Consider the following 14,221-nt stretch of genomic DNA (forward strand, 5'->3'; position numbering starts at 1 on the left):
CCTCACATCATCCATCTATTCAATCCTGATCAAGGTTTAGGACATGTAATAGTATTAGCCACATAAATTCAAATAGTGTTGCATTTCCCCAAGATTAATCTGATCTAATTCTCTGCATATAATTAGAAATTCATGGGCTAGGAGGTCATGAAAGACTCCCAGGCTTTAATTTTCTTTGGGTCACCATGGGACCCGGAACTATCAGGCCTTGTGCTCCCAGAGTCTGTAGTAGAAGTAGACCTCTGCTTTCTCCAAGGGTGCTGGAGTCTCCAGGGGCCTTGCTCTGCTTCCCTATGCGTATTTCAGTCAGTTACCTAAGGAATGACTAGAAAATAAATGATTTTGTAAAACCAACAGGTCAGAATTGATTGATGGATGCAGACTTCTTATGAGCTTCCTTGGGAAGCCACATGGTTTCCACAATAATGCTACCATTGACCAGAGTCTTAGGAATTCCTCTCAGACTCACCTTCAGAGAAATGGAGAATATTTGATTCGGGAGAATGCCACAGAAAGTTGATTAGAATTAAGTCTGATGGACAAAGGAGTAATCTGATCCATTTGGATAAGACCTTTGTGTTTAAAGTGCTACTTGATTATAAATAAACGCAATTGCTTTTCATAGCTTATAAAGTTTATCTAAAGAAGAATTCAAAATTTTGTATAAGCAGAGGTTCCATTTCTGAAGATAACTATTTGAAAGCAGAAGACACTCATTTGAATACAGCCATTTTGATAACCTTATTTCCAAAACTATTTCATTAGCTCATAGTCACAGTTTAGGTTTATTTAGTTTCTAATTCTGTACAGAATATTCTCTGGAGCACCTGGGTGAAAATAAAAAAGATATAGTCCCTTTATTGTAAGAACTTATCCAATGGGAGAGCTAGGACCCCAAGAAAGAAAAGACAAAGGTATACACGTAAAGAAAACATACCTACAGCCTAATACAGACGTGTTACTGATGCATGTGCACATATCAGTAATAGGCCAGAATGTCCCCCCTGCTGTTCCTGGAAGGTACAGTCACAGCCTGTGGCTGGCCTGACCTGTTAGTCCACTGCCAACCTCGATTGCCATAAATTACAGTGTTGTCAAAATAAGGCTGAATGGGGTATTGTGACTGGTCCATTAAATCTGTTTACCAAAAGTTCGTTGGCTGCATCCAAAGCAGTTAATAATTCTTGTCATGTAGAATTTACTAATTGCCAGAATCTTCATGTATTTTCAAAGGACTGCAATTACGTATTTGGCTGAGGAATTCTTTTCATTGTGTTTGTGTTTCTGGGGAGCAAAATGATGTGCCTAACTGGAGAACAGGGGCCTGAAAAGTTGGCACGATGTGACAAGTACGCAAGTCTGTTGTTCCAAATAGAGGCCACTGCATAGTCTAGTGACAGCAGACATGGAATACAGTTTCCAGCGTCCACAGAGAGGCTGAGCCGCTGCCTTCATTCAAGAGATGTCATCAGGAGAGGTGCTTTTAGTTAAATCAGCATCAAAATATTCATTGAATGGGGTCTTCCTTTCTTCCCTTTGCTGTCTTGCCAATGTCTGTACACATTAGCCCTCTAATGAGCTTTGCTGAAATATGCTGAATGTCTTTGACATTCTATGCTGGGATACTTTTTTAAGAGATGATATAGTAGTGATTCTTGCTACACATAGTATTTATGGCCTGGATTTTGTCTTGAGATCAACATTAATTGATGAAAAGTAGTGTTCCAGCAATACCTGATCACTTGGTCTGTACTGGGCCATTTGGGTCACTCTGGATGAGTCTAAAGCTATAATGTAACTGGGTCAAAAGACCCAAGAACTGTGAGGCTCCTAGACTCCTGTAGAATTGTCCTCCCTGGGCTGACCGAGGTGGAAAGCAGAAGAGGGAAATCCATGAGCTGACCTTCCCTGTCAAGGTTTTCCAGCTCTGGCAAGCCCTAACTGAGCTAGTGTTAAACCTCTCCCAGCCTTTACTCATTTAGAAAGACGGAGTTATTGTAAGGTTTGATGATAATCCATGTGAGCCCCTCACATAGTGCCTAGCAAACAGTAAGCGTTCACTAAATAGAAACTTCATTATCAGGCAAGAAGACAAGGGTCTGTTTTCCACGCTACTCTAATTTTGCAAGTCTTGTCCAGTCAGTGGCACCCAAGTCCCCTGACAGAATTGATCGGTGGCCCCTGCATTTTCATCTAACTCCCTCCCTGAGCTCAGGGCCATTTTAGGCGGGGAGCGCTGTACGCACAGGACTTAGAGCCTGCAAGTTTTTCATGAGCCTGCAAAAATGTTTGAGACCTGAGGGGGGTGGCGGGGAAAGAAAACAACTAATATATTGTTCCAGTAAAGCAAAGGACACTGCAAAATCAGAAATCAATATTAAATTACATATTAAAAGCAAAGATTTATCAAACATTTAGTATGTATATTAAGCACCTTTATAGGTATTAGCACAATATCTCACAATGGCCTGATTAGCCCCATTTTACGGGTGAAGGAACTGAGGCATTAGAGATATTTAGAAACTTGTCCAAGGTCGCACAGCCTCCAAGTGATGAAACTAGGGTTTGAAGGCAGGCAACAGCACTTTTACTCTGAACGCTATGGCATAAAGCATCTCAGAAGTCTGCAAAATGTAACAGTTTGACAGCTCTCAGTATTCATAAAAAATGTATTACGTTTGGAAGCAATTTGTAGATCGGCTTTTCTCACTTTGCTGGAATTCCAGACTATGCGTAATGATTGCTGAGAAATGAGAGCCACTCATAAATTAAATGAGTTGGCCTCACCAAATATTTATTTTCAAAAGCAAAAGAATAAAAAGCCTTTCAAATTGTTTTTACAGAAGGAGATTATATTTCACTTGAAACTAGAGATGCTTTTAAATATATTTGATGGGCTGTAGGGTGGAACCTCCGAAAGCAGACCTGCCCAGGGTCTGCAAAGATCTTTAATCCACCCTTTTTGTGCCTGACCAAAGCACACAATCAAACAAATGAACAAAGCAATTAATTTGCCCAGCTACTAAGAATGTATTAAGTGCAAAGCTGTTCACTCGGGTGTTGGCTTGCACAAGTGACCAGATAGATTAAATGTTTCACAAACAAGCTCTCCTGGCTCTTCAAACAGAAGGCACTGCAGCAAGTGCCAATGGCTTATCTATAGCTAAATGAAAAGCAAAACAAACAGGCAAACAAAATTCATGTGAAGTCCATAAGAGTTCCTGCAAACTGAAGGGAGACAGAGCATGGAAGGTGAGGAGACATCGCTGAGTCGCTTACCCTCAGTATTTCCTAGTTTCATTCAAGGTCCAGGACACTCTTGGGAGACTGGACACTGGATGCTTTAGCCTCGACCGCCTGCTCTTTTGTCATGGGACCTCTGCAAGTGCCAACGTCTCAGTCCTTCCCAGATGTCAGCAGCCCATGCTTTGCCAGGTTTCCTGGAAAACACATGTGAACACCCTTGTCTGAAACAGCTACTCACAGAAAACCAGTTTGGAGCCATGCTGATGCTCTGCATCGTGTCTGATTTGCTTTTAATTATCTAGAGTACTGTATTCGTTTGCTAGGGCTGCCATAACAAAGTACTACAAACTGGGTGTCTTAAACAATAGAAATGTATTGTCTCACCATTTTTGTAATGGTGACTGAAAATAATGCACAACCTAGAAGTCGAGAGTTATGTTTTATTTGGTGGACAAAACGGAGGCATTAAGCCTAGGACACGGCCTCTCAGATAGCTCTGAGGGACTGCTCCTAAGAGGTAAGGGACGAGCCAGGATATATAGGGTTTGTTTGTTTTTTTAAATTTTATCGGAGTATAGTTGATTTACGATGTTGTACAAAACAGAAATAGAGTCACAGATGTAGAAAACAAACTTATGGTTACCAAGGGGGAAGGGGGGAGGGATAAATTGGGAGACTGGGATTGACATACATAGGGGTTTTTGTGACAAAGACCAGGTAGTTGGAACATCTAAAGATTACCGTTAATTAAAGAAAACCAGATATCTCAAGTTAAGGAATTTAGCACTTTTCTATGTATGGGAAGATGCAAGAGTCTAGGCTCATTGAAAGCATGCCTTTGATGTGCACCTCAGCTATCTCCAGCCAGGATCCTATTCTTCCCCATCCTGAGTCCCCTCAGGGCTCACCATCGGCCTTGACGGCTGCAACATCCTTTGTTTACTGATATGGCAGGCAACATTTTTCATTCACAGCAACCAGAAGTCCAAGATCAAGGTGTGGGCAGAGTTTGCTCCTTCTGAGGGCTGTGAAGGAAAATCTTTCCCATGCTTTTCTCCTAACCCCCAGTGCTTTGCTCACAATCTTTGGTGTTTCTTGGCTTGTAGATGCATCACCTTCATCTCTGCTTTCATCTTCACGTGGCATTGTCTCTATATGTGTGTCTCTGTATCCAAATTTATCCTTTCCATGAGGACAATGGTCCATTTGGATTAGGGCCCAACCTAGTGACCTCATTTTAACTTGATTACCTCTGTAAAGACCCCATCTCCAAATAGGACCACATTCTGACGTACGACTGAAGAGGGTGAGCCGGAGTTAGAACTCTAGTATATCTTGTTTGGAGGGGACACAGTTCAGCCAATAACAGGTACCTAAGGGTTTTAGCTTACTTTCAAAATGGTTTTAGTATGAGGTCCAATCATTCATTTATAAATTCCTGAGACTATGCATTAAATGTTTTTATGCCCAAAGCATTAGCTGTTTCCCTGATCATCCCTTTAGCCCAAGCTCTCTGAGAAAACTCAACTGTGGTTTTGAATAAACTCTCTCTTAGCACTACAGCTCTGAGCCAACTGGGGGTCCCCCCCACCACTGCACAGTGCACCTCAGATGGGTGGATTGACTAATTTAGCAGCAGACCTCTTTCTCAGCGGGCTCCCCTCAGAGACCTTAATCTAAGACTGATGGCAAATGAGGGCAAGATAACTCCCAGGGAGGACATTAACAGATTGACAAGCTATTTGCCTGGTACCGGCTTCAAAATTATAAGGGTGTAAGATAATCATAGCGGAAATTGGTTTTGAGAATCCTGAAACTACCAGTTGAGATGAGTTCTAAGTGTGGCTTTGTGTCCTGCATTTATCTCATCTGAAGGGTTTGACAGCTTCTAAGGAGATAAACACAGTTGGAAGATGTACTGGAAGAAGCATGGGCTGAAGGCACAACAACACTGCTTGTTCTGCTGTGACTATGAGAAAAGGCAACTGAGTTTTTAGGCCCAATATACTTGGTAGATAGTTAACACTGACTCTCTCACTGGGCACAATATGCCCCAATGTGAAGGAATGGCATCCATCGATTATTTGAAAGATTCCGTGTCTCCTGAGTAAGGAAAGCAGATGGGGATGAATGGTAGCTGGAAAACATATAAACTCTCCCAGACCCAGGTATCCATTCATGAAGTTTTGAATTGCCATTTGGGAATGGGGCAATAGTTACAGATCATCTGCGTTTTCAAGAGAAGCTAAACACCTGGAGTTTTAATATGACATCTGCTCATTTTTAAATGTTGGCCGCTAATTTGGTGTTTGTATTTTGTTTGTTTGCTTGTTTGTTTTGAGGTTGAGCAGACCAAAGAATACATGCCAATGGGCCACATGTAGCCCTTAGGCTGCCACTTTGGCATTTCTGTTCTAGAATAATCTTCTGTTTTGAAAGATCAAAAGCTAATGTATTTTAATTAAGCAACCACCTAGATAGTGATTATTTACTCCTGCTTTATTCTTTTAGGCTGAACAAGTTCACAGTGAATAAGATTATTTAATACTTGTAATTTGTAAATTAAACATAAAAAACTTATCCATCTATTAGTCCTAGGAAACCTGAATCTAAAAGAAAATCCAGCAATAAACCCATGGGATATGTGGGCCTTTACAGGTGTCTTCTAGACTTGTGCCTACAACTGCTTTACTCAGACACCTGCTCACTTCACAGCATGCCCTAAGACAGGTCCGTGTGTCAGTCTGTGCTTCGCAAGGATAGTAGAAATTGGGGACCCCCATGCCCTTTGTTATTACTATTACTATTGTTATTATCAGCATCAATATTATAACAGTGATAATAATAGCTTCCAATTCCCAATTTCTTCTATATATTATGTACTATGTTAAGGTTGTTTTCTTGTATAATATTCACAGCAGCCTGGAAAGGTGAGTATTACTTTCAATTTCTAGATGAGGAAGCACTGAGGCTTAGTCCCTGCATCATGCATGGAGTTAATAATGGCATCTTGAGGGCTTTAAGCTATTTCTTACAGGTTTTATAGCTCTTTTACTTCATAGTTCAACATGGGGTGGAGGGCACACACCCATATATTTTTGGATTTTTAGAAATGCTTGTAAAGTTGTACAGTAAAGTCTGTGGGTGTTAGGGGCATTGCAAATCAAAATAAACAAAAAAAAGGGAATGAAAAGAAAAGAAAAATCAAAGAGTTTCCTACTATGAGCTTTGTCTACTCTGACATTTCTTGGAAAGAAAACCCAAAGCAGAGTACAGCTGCAGCTTGAGAATAGTTGGCGTTAGTGCTAGCAAGGTCCTCATTTATGAATCACCTCTTGATCAGAGCCTACCTGAGGTTGCCATCGTGGAAATATGTTCAGACATACGTGGAGGATTATTTGGTTAGACTGATACATTTTTACAAAGTGGAGATTTGAAAACCCTAGGAGATGGGATCAGAATGTAACAAGTGGAGAAGTGACTCAGGATGACTAAAATGGATGGAGCATCAAGTGTCTCCATACATAAGAAGAGCAGAAATACTGTAGTAAACCAGGAAAATAAATATCCCCAGCCTGCCTGTCCCAGGCTCCAAAGTGAAGTGAGTCGTGGAAAGTGCTGGAAGAAACCATTTCCTCACCACTGGGATCTGAGAGCTTTAGCTGGTAGTCTCCATTTGGTAGGAAATAAGTGTGCATTTCTTGGTCCATGAAGCACTGTTCCCACCAAAGATTAATATTATTATATCAGAACTTGGAAGTTCAGTCTTAGAGCTGGGCATTTGAGTGTTTGTTGACATCTTAAACTCACAGCTTTATTGGTTGACCCCAAACCTGCAGTTGAACATTCCCTGAGCTGCACAGTCTTCTGTGCTCACGTGTCTCTCCTGCTTTTCAAATATGCTGATTTCAACAGAGCTATCATACATCAGTGACTGATTATGCTGGATTGGAACAAGGTAAAGAGGGAAGTTATTTTCCAATACAGGGGAAATTGAAAACAGGACTTGAGAAGGCAAGAAGTTCAAGCTGAAAAATGCATAAGTTCACAGGGAGAAGAATTTTCCCATTCCTGATTATTTTCCAAGTAGAACAGTCATGTAATAAATATGTAGTAAGTGATCGTTGTATCCCAAGAACTATCCTGGAATTCAGTTATGGATAAGAAACAGTTTCTGCCTTTGGGTAAATTTTCAGACATCAAAAGTTTGGTTAAGTCAATAAGTGAATTCAGTAGACAAACTGCTTTCCACTGTGCTGTGCTAGGGGTTTTTTTTTTGGTCTGTGGGGAGGGGCATGGAATTAATCTAATTCTTACTCTGCCACTGACTTAGAGCCTTTCAAGCAGGTTCCTGGGTGTCAGCTTCCTCTCTTGTAAGAGATGGAATAATAATTCCAGCCTTGTAAATCTCACAGCCCTATAAATCTCACAGGGCTCATATTCACAGGGTATCACACAGAATAATGGCTGTGAAGCCCTTTGAAATCCAGGAAACATTATGTAGTCCCCATCTTCAAGAAACCTACTTTAGGGTCAGAGATGTAAGACAGATGAATGCGAAACAGTCAGCACAGACTCCTGGACGGTTCATGTTCAAGAACCAGTATTTGGTGGATAACTTAAAATATCATTGGAAAGGAAGGCTAAAAATGGAGCAGTTTGGTAAAAATACAGATTTTTTTCAAAATATCAAGAAATTTAGTGTTATGTAGCAACTATGTGTGGTTTGCAGCTGCTAAGACTGATGATACAGTCTTTACCATGAATCCTGAGATATGACTGTCCTGTTAGGTTTCCCCCAAAGGCAGTCTAGCTGCCTGTGCCCTACAGAGACTGGAGGGACCACTAGGGAGGGGGACCTGCCACGGCGTCCATGTGTGTATCAGCGCCATGCTACAGGACTCCCTAACTCTTTGGAAATGGTATCTCCCCACCTTTGGTTAACTACCCACCTTTAAATTTCATAAAAGGTCCTGGATCTGTATACATGTGTGAGTATGGTTATTGTCTAGTTTTCAATCTGAGTCCATCTGACACAGGCAAGAAAATGGAGCTTAGGATGCCTGAGTGAGGCTATGTGGCTATATGGATATAAAGGGAAAGGCTCATATCATGAAATTAATAGATTCCAAAAAATACATAAACAGTTTACATTAATTTAATAGCATCAAACCCTAGGGAAGATAATATTACTATCTCTTTTTTAAAATTAGGTGATCTGTTTAAATCATTGCACTCTTTGTGGATCTACTATCCAACAGTCATAGCCCAGGGAGACTTCAGTTTTACTATTTCATGGTTTGCATTTTCAGTTTGTGATAGGTAAATGGTTAGTCCTGAGCCTTAGCTGGTCTCCCGGAGATACATATTTCCATGGGAAACTAAAATTGCACAGAAACCATATACAAAGATAGAGAACGATTTTAGCTGCACAGTTCAGTTTCTACTGGGCCTGTCCTGATTTGCCATAAACCTTAGCGTGAGAACCAACACATCTTTCCACCAAACTAGACTAACAGCCGTCTCTCTTTTCCAGTGTTCTGTTTCCTGTGGTGGCGGAGTGCGGATTCGCAGTGTCACATGTGCCAAGAACCACAATGAGCCCTGCGACGTGACAAGGAAACCCAATAGCCGAGCTCTATGTGGCCTCCAGCAGTGCCCATCTAGCCGGAGAATTCTAAAACCCAACAAAGGCACAATTTCCAATGGGAAAAAGCTACCAACAACTGACCCCTTCAAGCCCATCCCTCCAACTACACCTAGTCCTAGGGTGCTGACTACACCCAGTCCTAGGGTGCTGACTACACCCACAGTGCCTGGGCCTGTGAGCACAAGTGCTCTGACGATCAACAGCCCTGGTCCTACCACAGCCTCCAAAGAAGTAGACCTGGATGGGAAGCAGTGGCAGAATAGTTCAACCCAAACTGAACTGGACTCCCATTATGTCATTTCCACTGGAAGTACTTCCCAGCCCATCCTCACTTCCTGGTCTTTGAGTACCCAGCCAAATGAAGAGAATGTTTCCAATCGAGACACTGGTCCCATCTCAGAGGGAGACCTGGTAGTCACAGCAATGAGTGGTTCTGATTTGTCAACTTCCAGCAATCCTGTGACATGGCAGGTGACTCCATTTTATAATCCCTTGACCAAAGAGCCAGAAATGGAGATTCATAGTGGCTCAGGGGAAGACCGTGAACAACCTGAGAACAAAGATGAGAACAGCTCTGTGACATGGACCCAGATCAGAGTACCTGGAAGTGATGGTCCAGTGGAAAGAAGTACAGAAATGCCACTTGGACCTCCGCCAACACCTTATCTTAGAGGGGCATCCCTGTGGCCACCCTTCAGCACAGTGTCGGAAGGACTGGTGCCCAGCCAAAGGCCCACCACGCTCAAAAGTGGTGCACCCAGAGCTGAGGGGATGGTCACTGAAAAGCCAGCTGACGCTCCATTCCCTCTGGGAGGAGACCACCAGCCAGCATACTCAGAAAAGCCAGTAAACCATCACCCCCGAGAACTTCCAAGCAACACAAATCTAACACAGAGTTCCGGACCAGTCCTGACCGAGGAAGATGCAACAAGTCTGATTGCTGAAGGGTTTTTGCTGAATGCCTCGGATTACAAGCAGCTTTCAACGGGCCGCAGCCCTGTGTACTGGACCGTTGGAAACTGGAGCGAGGTAGGAGTTCTATTTCTTACCCAGGCCTGATTCTATATGGAAATTAGCTAGGGGTGTTGCATTCCAAATTTAAAAATGAACTTGTGTAAAACATAGTCTAATGTACAAAAAAGGGAAGCAAACAGGTCCATGCCCTCACCTCCCTCTTCACCTCCTTAACTCCAAAAATGAAAGAAAAAAAAAAAAATCCAGGGAAGGAGAACAAATGTAGTGACATATAGTGAAAAGAACCTAGAACTAAATCAGGAGACCTGAGTCAGCCAGCTGTGTGACAGTGGAGAATTCAGTCTGTCTCTCTGAGCCTGCTTTTGATCTACAGAACAGTGGAGCTAGTGTAGATCACCGCTCCTCTCCAGTGTCCCTTCCAGCTACAAACTGTAATGATGCTGTGAAGAGGGACCACTGGAAGGACCTGAGTTCATATTTCATTCAGAAAACCAGTGTTGAGACTCTGGTTTAAACCTGTCAAGCAATCACAATTGGAATGGAAATCTAAGACAAATTTCTTTAAAAGAATTCTATAGCTCACTGTATCAAGCATTTCTTTTCTTTTTGGACTCAGTGTTTGCCTGTATTTAAAAAAAAATTCTTTTTGGCTTATTAAAAGGATTAGAAGATAGAAGAAGAAGAAAATAAACATGATGACAAAGTGTTGGTCCCTGTTTTCAGGTTTGAGGAATTTGGCTAGATATTTGTTTCTCCATTTCTAGAACTAATTACATCCTTTGAAGCATCAAAATCATTCTCACCCACTTGAATTTCGAATGCACAGTATTTGAACTTGTTAAAAATAACTTGACAATGCAAAAGAGGACTTTGTGGCAAAATAATCACATGTTGATGTCATTCAGCATTTTTGATGACAATGCATGACTCATCTCTCTAGTTAAAAAGTGTTAACAACTAATATAAAATAACAATATATTTCATTTATGAAGCATGTTAATTTCCAAACCACTTCCATATGTAGTCTACTATTTTCTCTTTTTGACAGTCCTGGGGAGTAGGTAGGGTCTTGTTTATACCAATTTATGTAGAGAAAAACTAAGATTTTTAACAGTTAAGTAACTTGTCTATGGACATGTCAGTTGGATGATGAATCTTCTAAATCTTTCTGCTCTTATCTGCTGTCTCTCTAGTGAATTTCAGTACCAATCAACAATTTAGCTGTATAAAATTCTTTTGTGTAAATTAATCAGCATCATTGGTCCTGAAATTGACTATACTGGCCAAAAAAAAAATAGGTGTATTCAAACTTCCAAAATTTTTTGTTTGCATTTGAACTCTGTTTCACATTGATTTACTTTGATTTCTAAAGTGAAATCACATTCATTTCATTTTCTGTCAATGGAGGGGCATCTTATTATCCCCATTTGGAAGTAAAGAATCCAGGTTCAGGAGGAGAAAAGATTTTCATGCTTAAGAGTAATCCAATTTGTTGAAAAAAAGGAGAGGAGTGGGTCTCATGATCCCTGACATTTTAGTCAGGTTTCTTTCCATTAGGAAAGTCCTAGTGGGCTCTTAATGATGAGGAGGATGTTGGCAATGAACATCTATAAAATGTGTGCCATGCTTTATAGCATGATTTTATGCTAATTCACATGCATTCATGTGAATGCGTGAATCCTCACTACAGCCCAAGGAGATTGGTAATATTGGCCCCCATTGTAGAGATAAGGAAACTGGAGCTGAAAGGTGAAGTAGCTAGCCAGAATCACACACGCTCATGAGTGACACGGCAGGGATTTGAACCCAAGCAGACAGATTTCATAGCCTATGATCCATTGCTTTGCAAATCAGAAAACATCACCACTCTCTCTACCTTCTGCTATTTTTCTTTCTTCTTTGGTCATATGACATAAAAACAATGCCAGTTATGTGGTGACCCTGGGTAGACAGATGAGAAAATCACATAGTTCATAAGAAGGTACTTAAAATAACATTGAGGGCTCCGTGGTTACTTTTGAGTTCACAGGGGCAAATGGTGCCTATAATGTCACTGCAGTGGGTTCAGCCTAGATATTCTGAAATAAAAATGTTCTGTTTAGGTTTTATGAATATCCTTTTAAGTAGTACCACCCAAAGGTATCTTTCTTTCCGAAAGCATGGGGACAGATAAATAGGCTTATTGTTCTGCATCCAAGAAAGCAGTCTGGACAGTGTGTCCATACTCAAAGACAAAGAGAACAAGTTATGGAAACTGAGGCTACTAGTTAATTTGTAGGATTTTGTTAATTAGCCAATGGAGATGAAGTCTGAATGTACCTACCATTAAAGACACTGTGGGCCTTGAGAAGAATACAAGCTAGGTCAAACAGAGTGTGAAAGTGTAGATGATAAAACGCATATATATGGGATCAGTATCAGAATAAAGTATGAATGACATGTGTACAGTATGTGTATGTAATTAGAAATCACACACACACACAGAGGCTAGGCTGTTGTTAACAAATAGAGCCAAACAAGTTATGGTTCGCCAGAAATTGATTTCTCACTCAGCATAATAATACAAGGTGATTCCATGTCTGCAGTGGTGGTAGTAGAAAATGATGCTGGGAATCCAGTCTGACAATGGCTCTGCCATCCTCCCATCTTCAAATTTGCCCTGGGGTCACCATCCTAGTCACAGTCAGAAAGGGAAAAGAGCACAGAGGCACTCCCATGGGAGGTTTTATGGGCCAAGCCTAGAAGGGGCACTTATCAATTCTACTCACATTCCATTGTCTAGAACTCAGTCATATGACCAAACCAAACAGCAAGGTGGATGGAAAATGTAATCTAATTGTGCACCCAGGAAGAAGAGGAAAAAGGATTGTAGTGAGTATCTAGCAGTCTCTGCCACTGAATGACACGGCCCACTGTGGGTTTTAGGTAGCTCATCCTGGAAGCAGTGAGGATGAGGGATTTGACCTGTTGGGAAGATACTGCAGTAGTCCAGATGAGGAATGAGAACTAGGACAAGAATGCTTGGGATGAAGAAGGGAAGATAAACTCAGGAGTCACTGAGAACTTAAAATCAGCAGGACTTTGTGAAGAATTGAATGTGGGGTATGGAGAGGAGAGAGGAGAGGAGGAGTTTGTCATGACTATTCTGTTGGAATCTTGGGTGTCCATTGGGTGATGCTCCTATAAACTGAGATATAGTACAATGTATGGGAAGAGTAAGTTTCAGAAGAGACAAAGAAAGGAAGGATGATGAGTTCAGTTACAGATCAAGTTTAGTTGATAGGACCTGTGGGATATCCAAAGGATAACCAGCAGATATTTATGTGTATGGGTCTGAGGTTCTTGAGAGAGGTGAAAACTGGAGATAACATTTGGTAGCCATGATCAATAGGTAGAAGTTAGAACCTTGGAAGTGAATGAGGTCACCCAAGCACAGCCTGTAGGCCGCAAAGAGGAGTGGTCCAGGGTTGGGACTCTGGAAAATACCAACATTTTAAGGGGCTGGCTGACAAAGAGATTCCATGTGAAAGACTGGTAAGGAACAGTCTAATATTTAAGGCTTAAATCAAAAATGTGGTGCCCCAGATGTCTAGGAACACGAAGACTGACAGTGGGCCTAATGTATCTTACAATTAGAAGGTCACTGGTGACTTTGGGGAGAACATTTATAGTATTGAGATGGAAGGAGATACCAAAGTGCAGCCCAAAGGAGAGACCCTTTTGGAGGCTATCACAGTTCTCAGATGGGACAGTCCCCACATTAGGACTGTTAATAAAGATGGACAGCTCTTCTGAGTCCACAAATTCATACAAAAGTTTCATTAAAAAGTAGCTTTAGGATGACCCGGAAATTAGTTTCCTTTCCCATACTCTTATGTAAATGTGTTTTAATGCTTTTGTCCTGAGGATATTTAATACATATTAATTAACTGATAAATGTTAATTGATCTAATGAGAAGTTACTATATCCAAATAAACTAAACCTAAATAAAAGTACCTATCAACCCTGATGACTGTTTGAGCCCAGAGGTTAACTGACGCATTTTGATTTTAGTAGATCAAGATACAAAAATTAATTCTATCTCATGTCATATCTTTGACTTCGACAGAAATAAAGTCTCTTATTGAATACATCATAGCTCACCAAAAATTTGGCAACTGTGGTGGAGCCATTGAGAGCTATTAATTCTAGACAGTTTGGCTGGGAAGGGGGAATTGGCCCAGACTGCAGAGGTTTGTAAAGCTACAAGGATATTACAAGAACAGAGTTCCACATTTGGCAGGAGTCTCCTTCATGACAGGGCTTGGTGCCTGCCCCCTTTATGCATCTTTTGAGACAAAATGTTTAAT

The 14,221-nt window shown here is 41.2% G+C and overlaps 1 protein-coding gene across 1 annotated transcript in view; it reads left to right on the plus strand.

Annotated features, from left to right (window-relative positions):
* ADAMTS12 (ADAM metallopeptidase with thrombospondin type 1 motif 12) overlaps positions 1–14,221 on the plus strand; it is a 405,596-nt gene that overhangs the window by 327,653 nt on the left and 63,722 nt on the right. The window contains 1 exon segment of the mRNA XM_082453678.1: positions 8,783–9,925. Within this exon segment, the coding sequence (XP_082309804.1) occupies positions 8,783–9,925 (1,143 nt within the window).

The sequence above is a fragment of the Balaenoptera physalus genome, assembly GCF_965194825.1.
Source record: "Balaenoptera physalus genome assembly, chromosome: 3".
In the NCBI taxonomy this organism is placed as follows: Eukaryota; Metazoa; Chordata; class Mammalia; order Artiodactyla; family Balaenopteridae; genus Balaenoptera; species Balaenoptera physalus.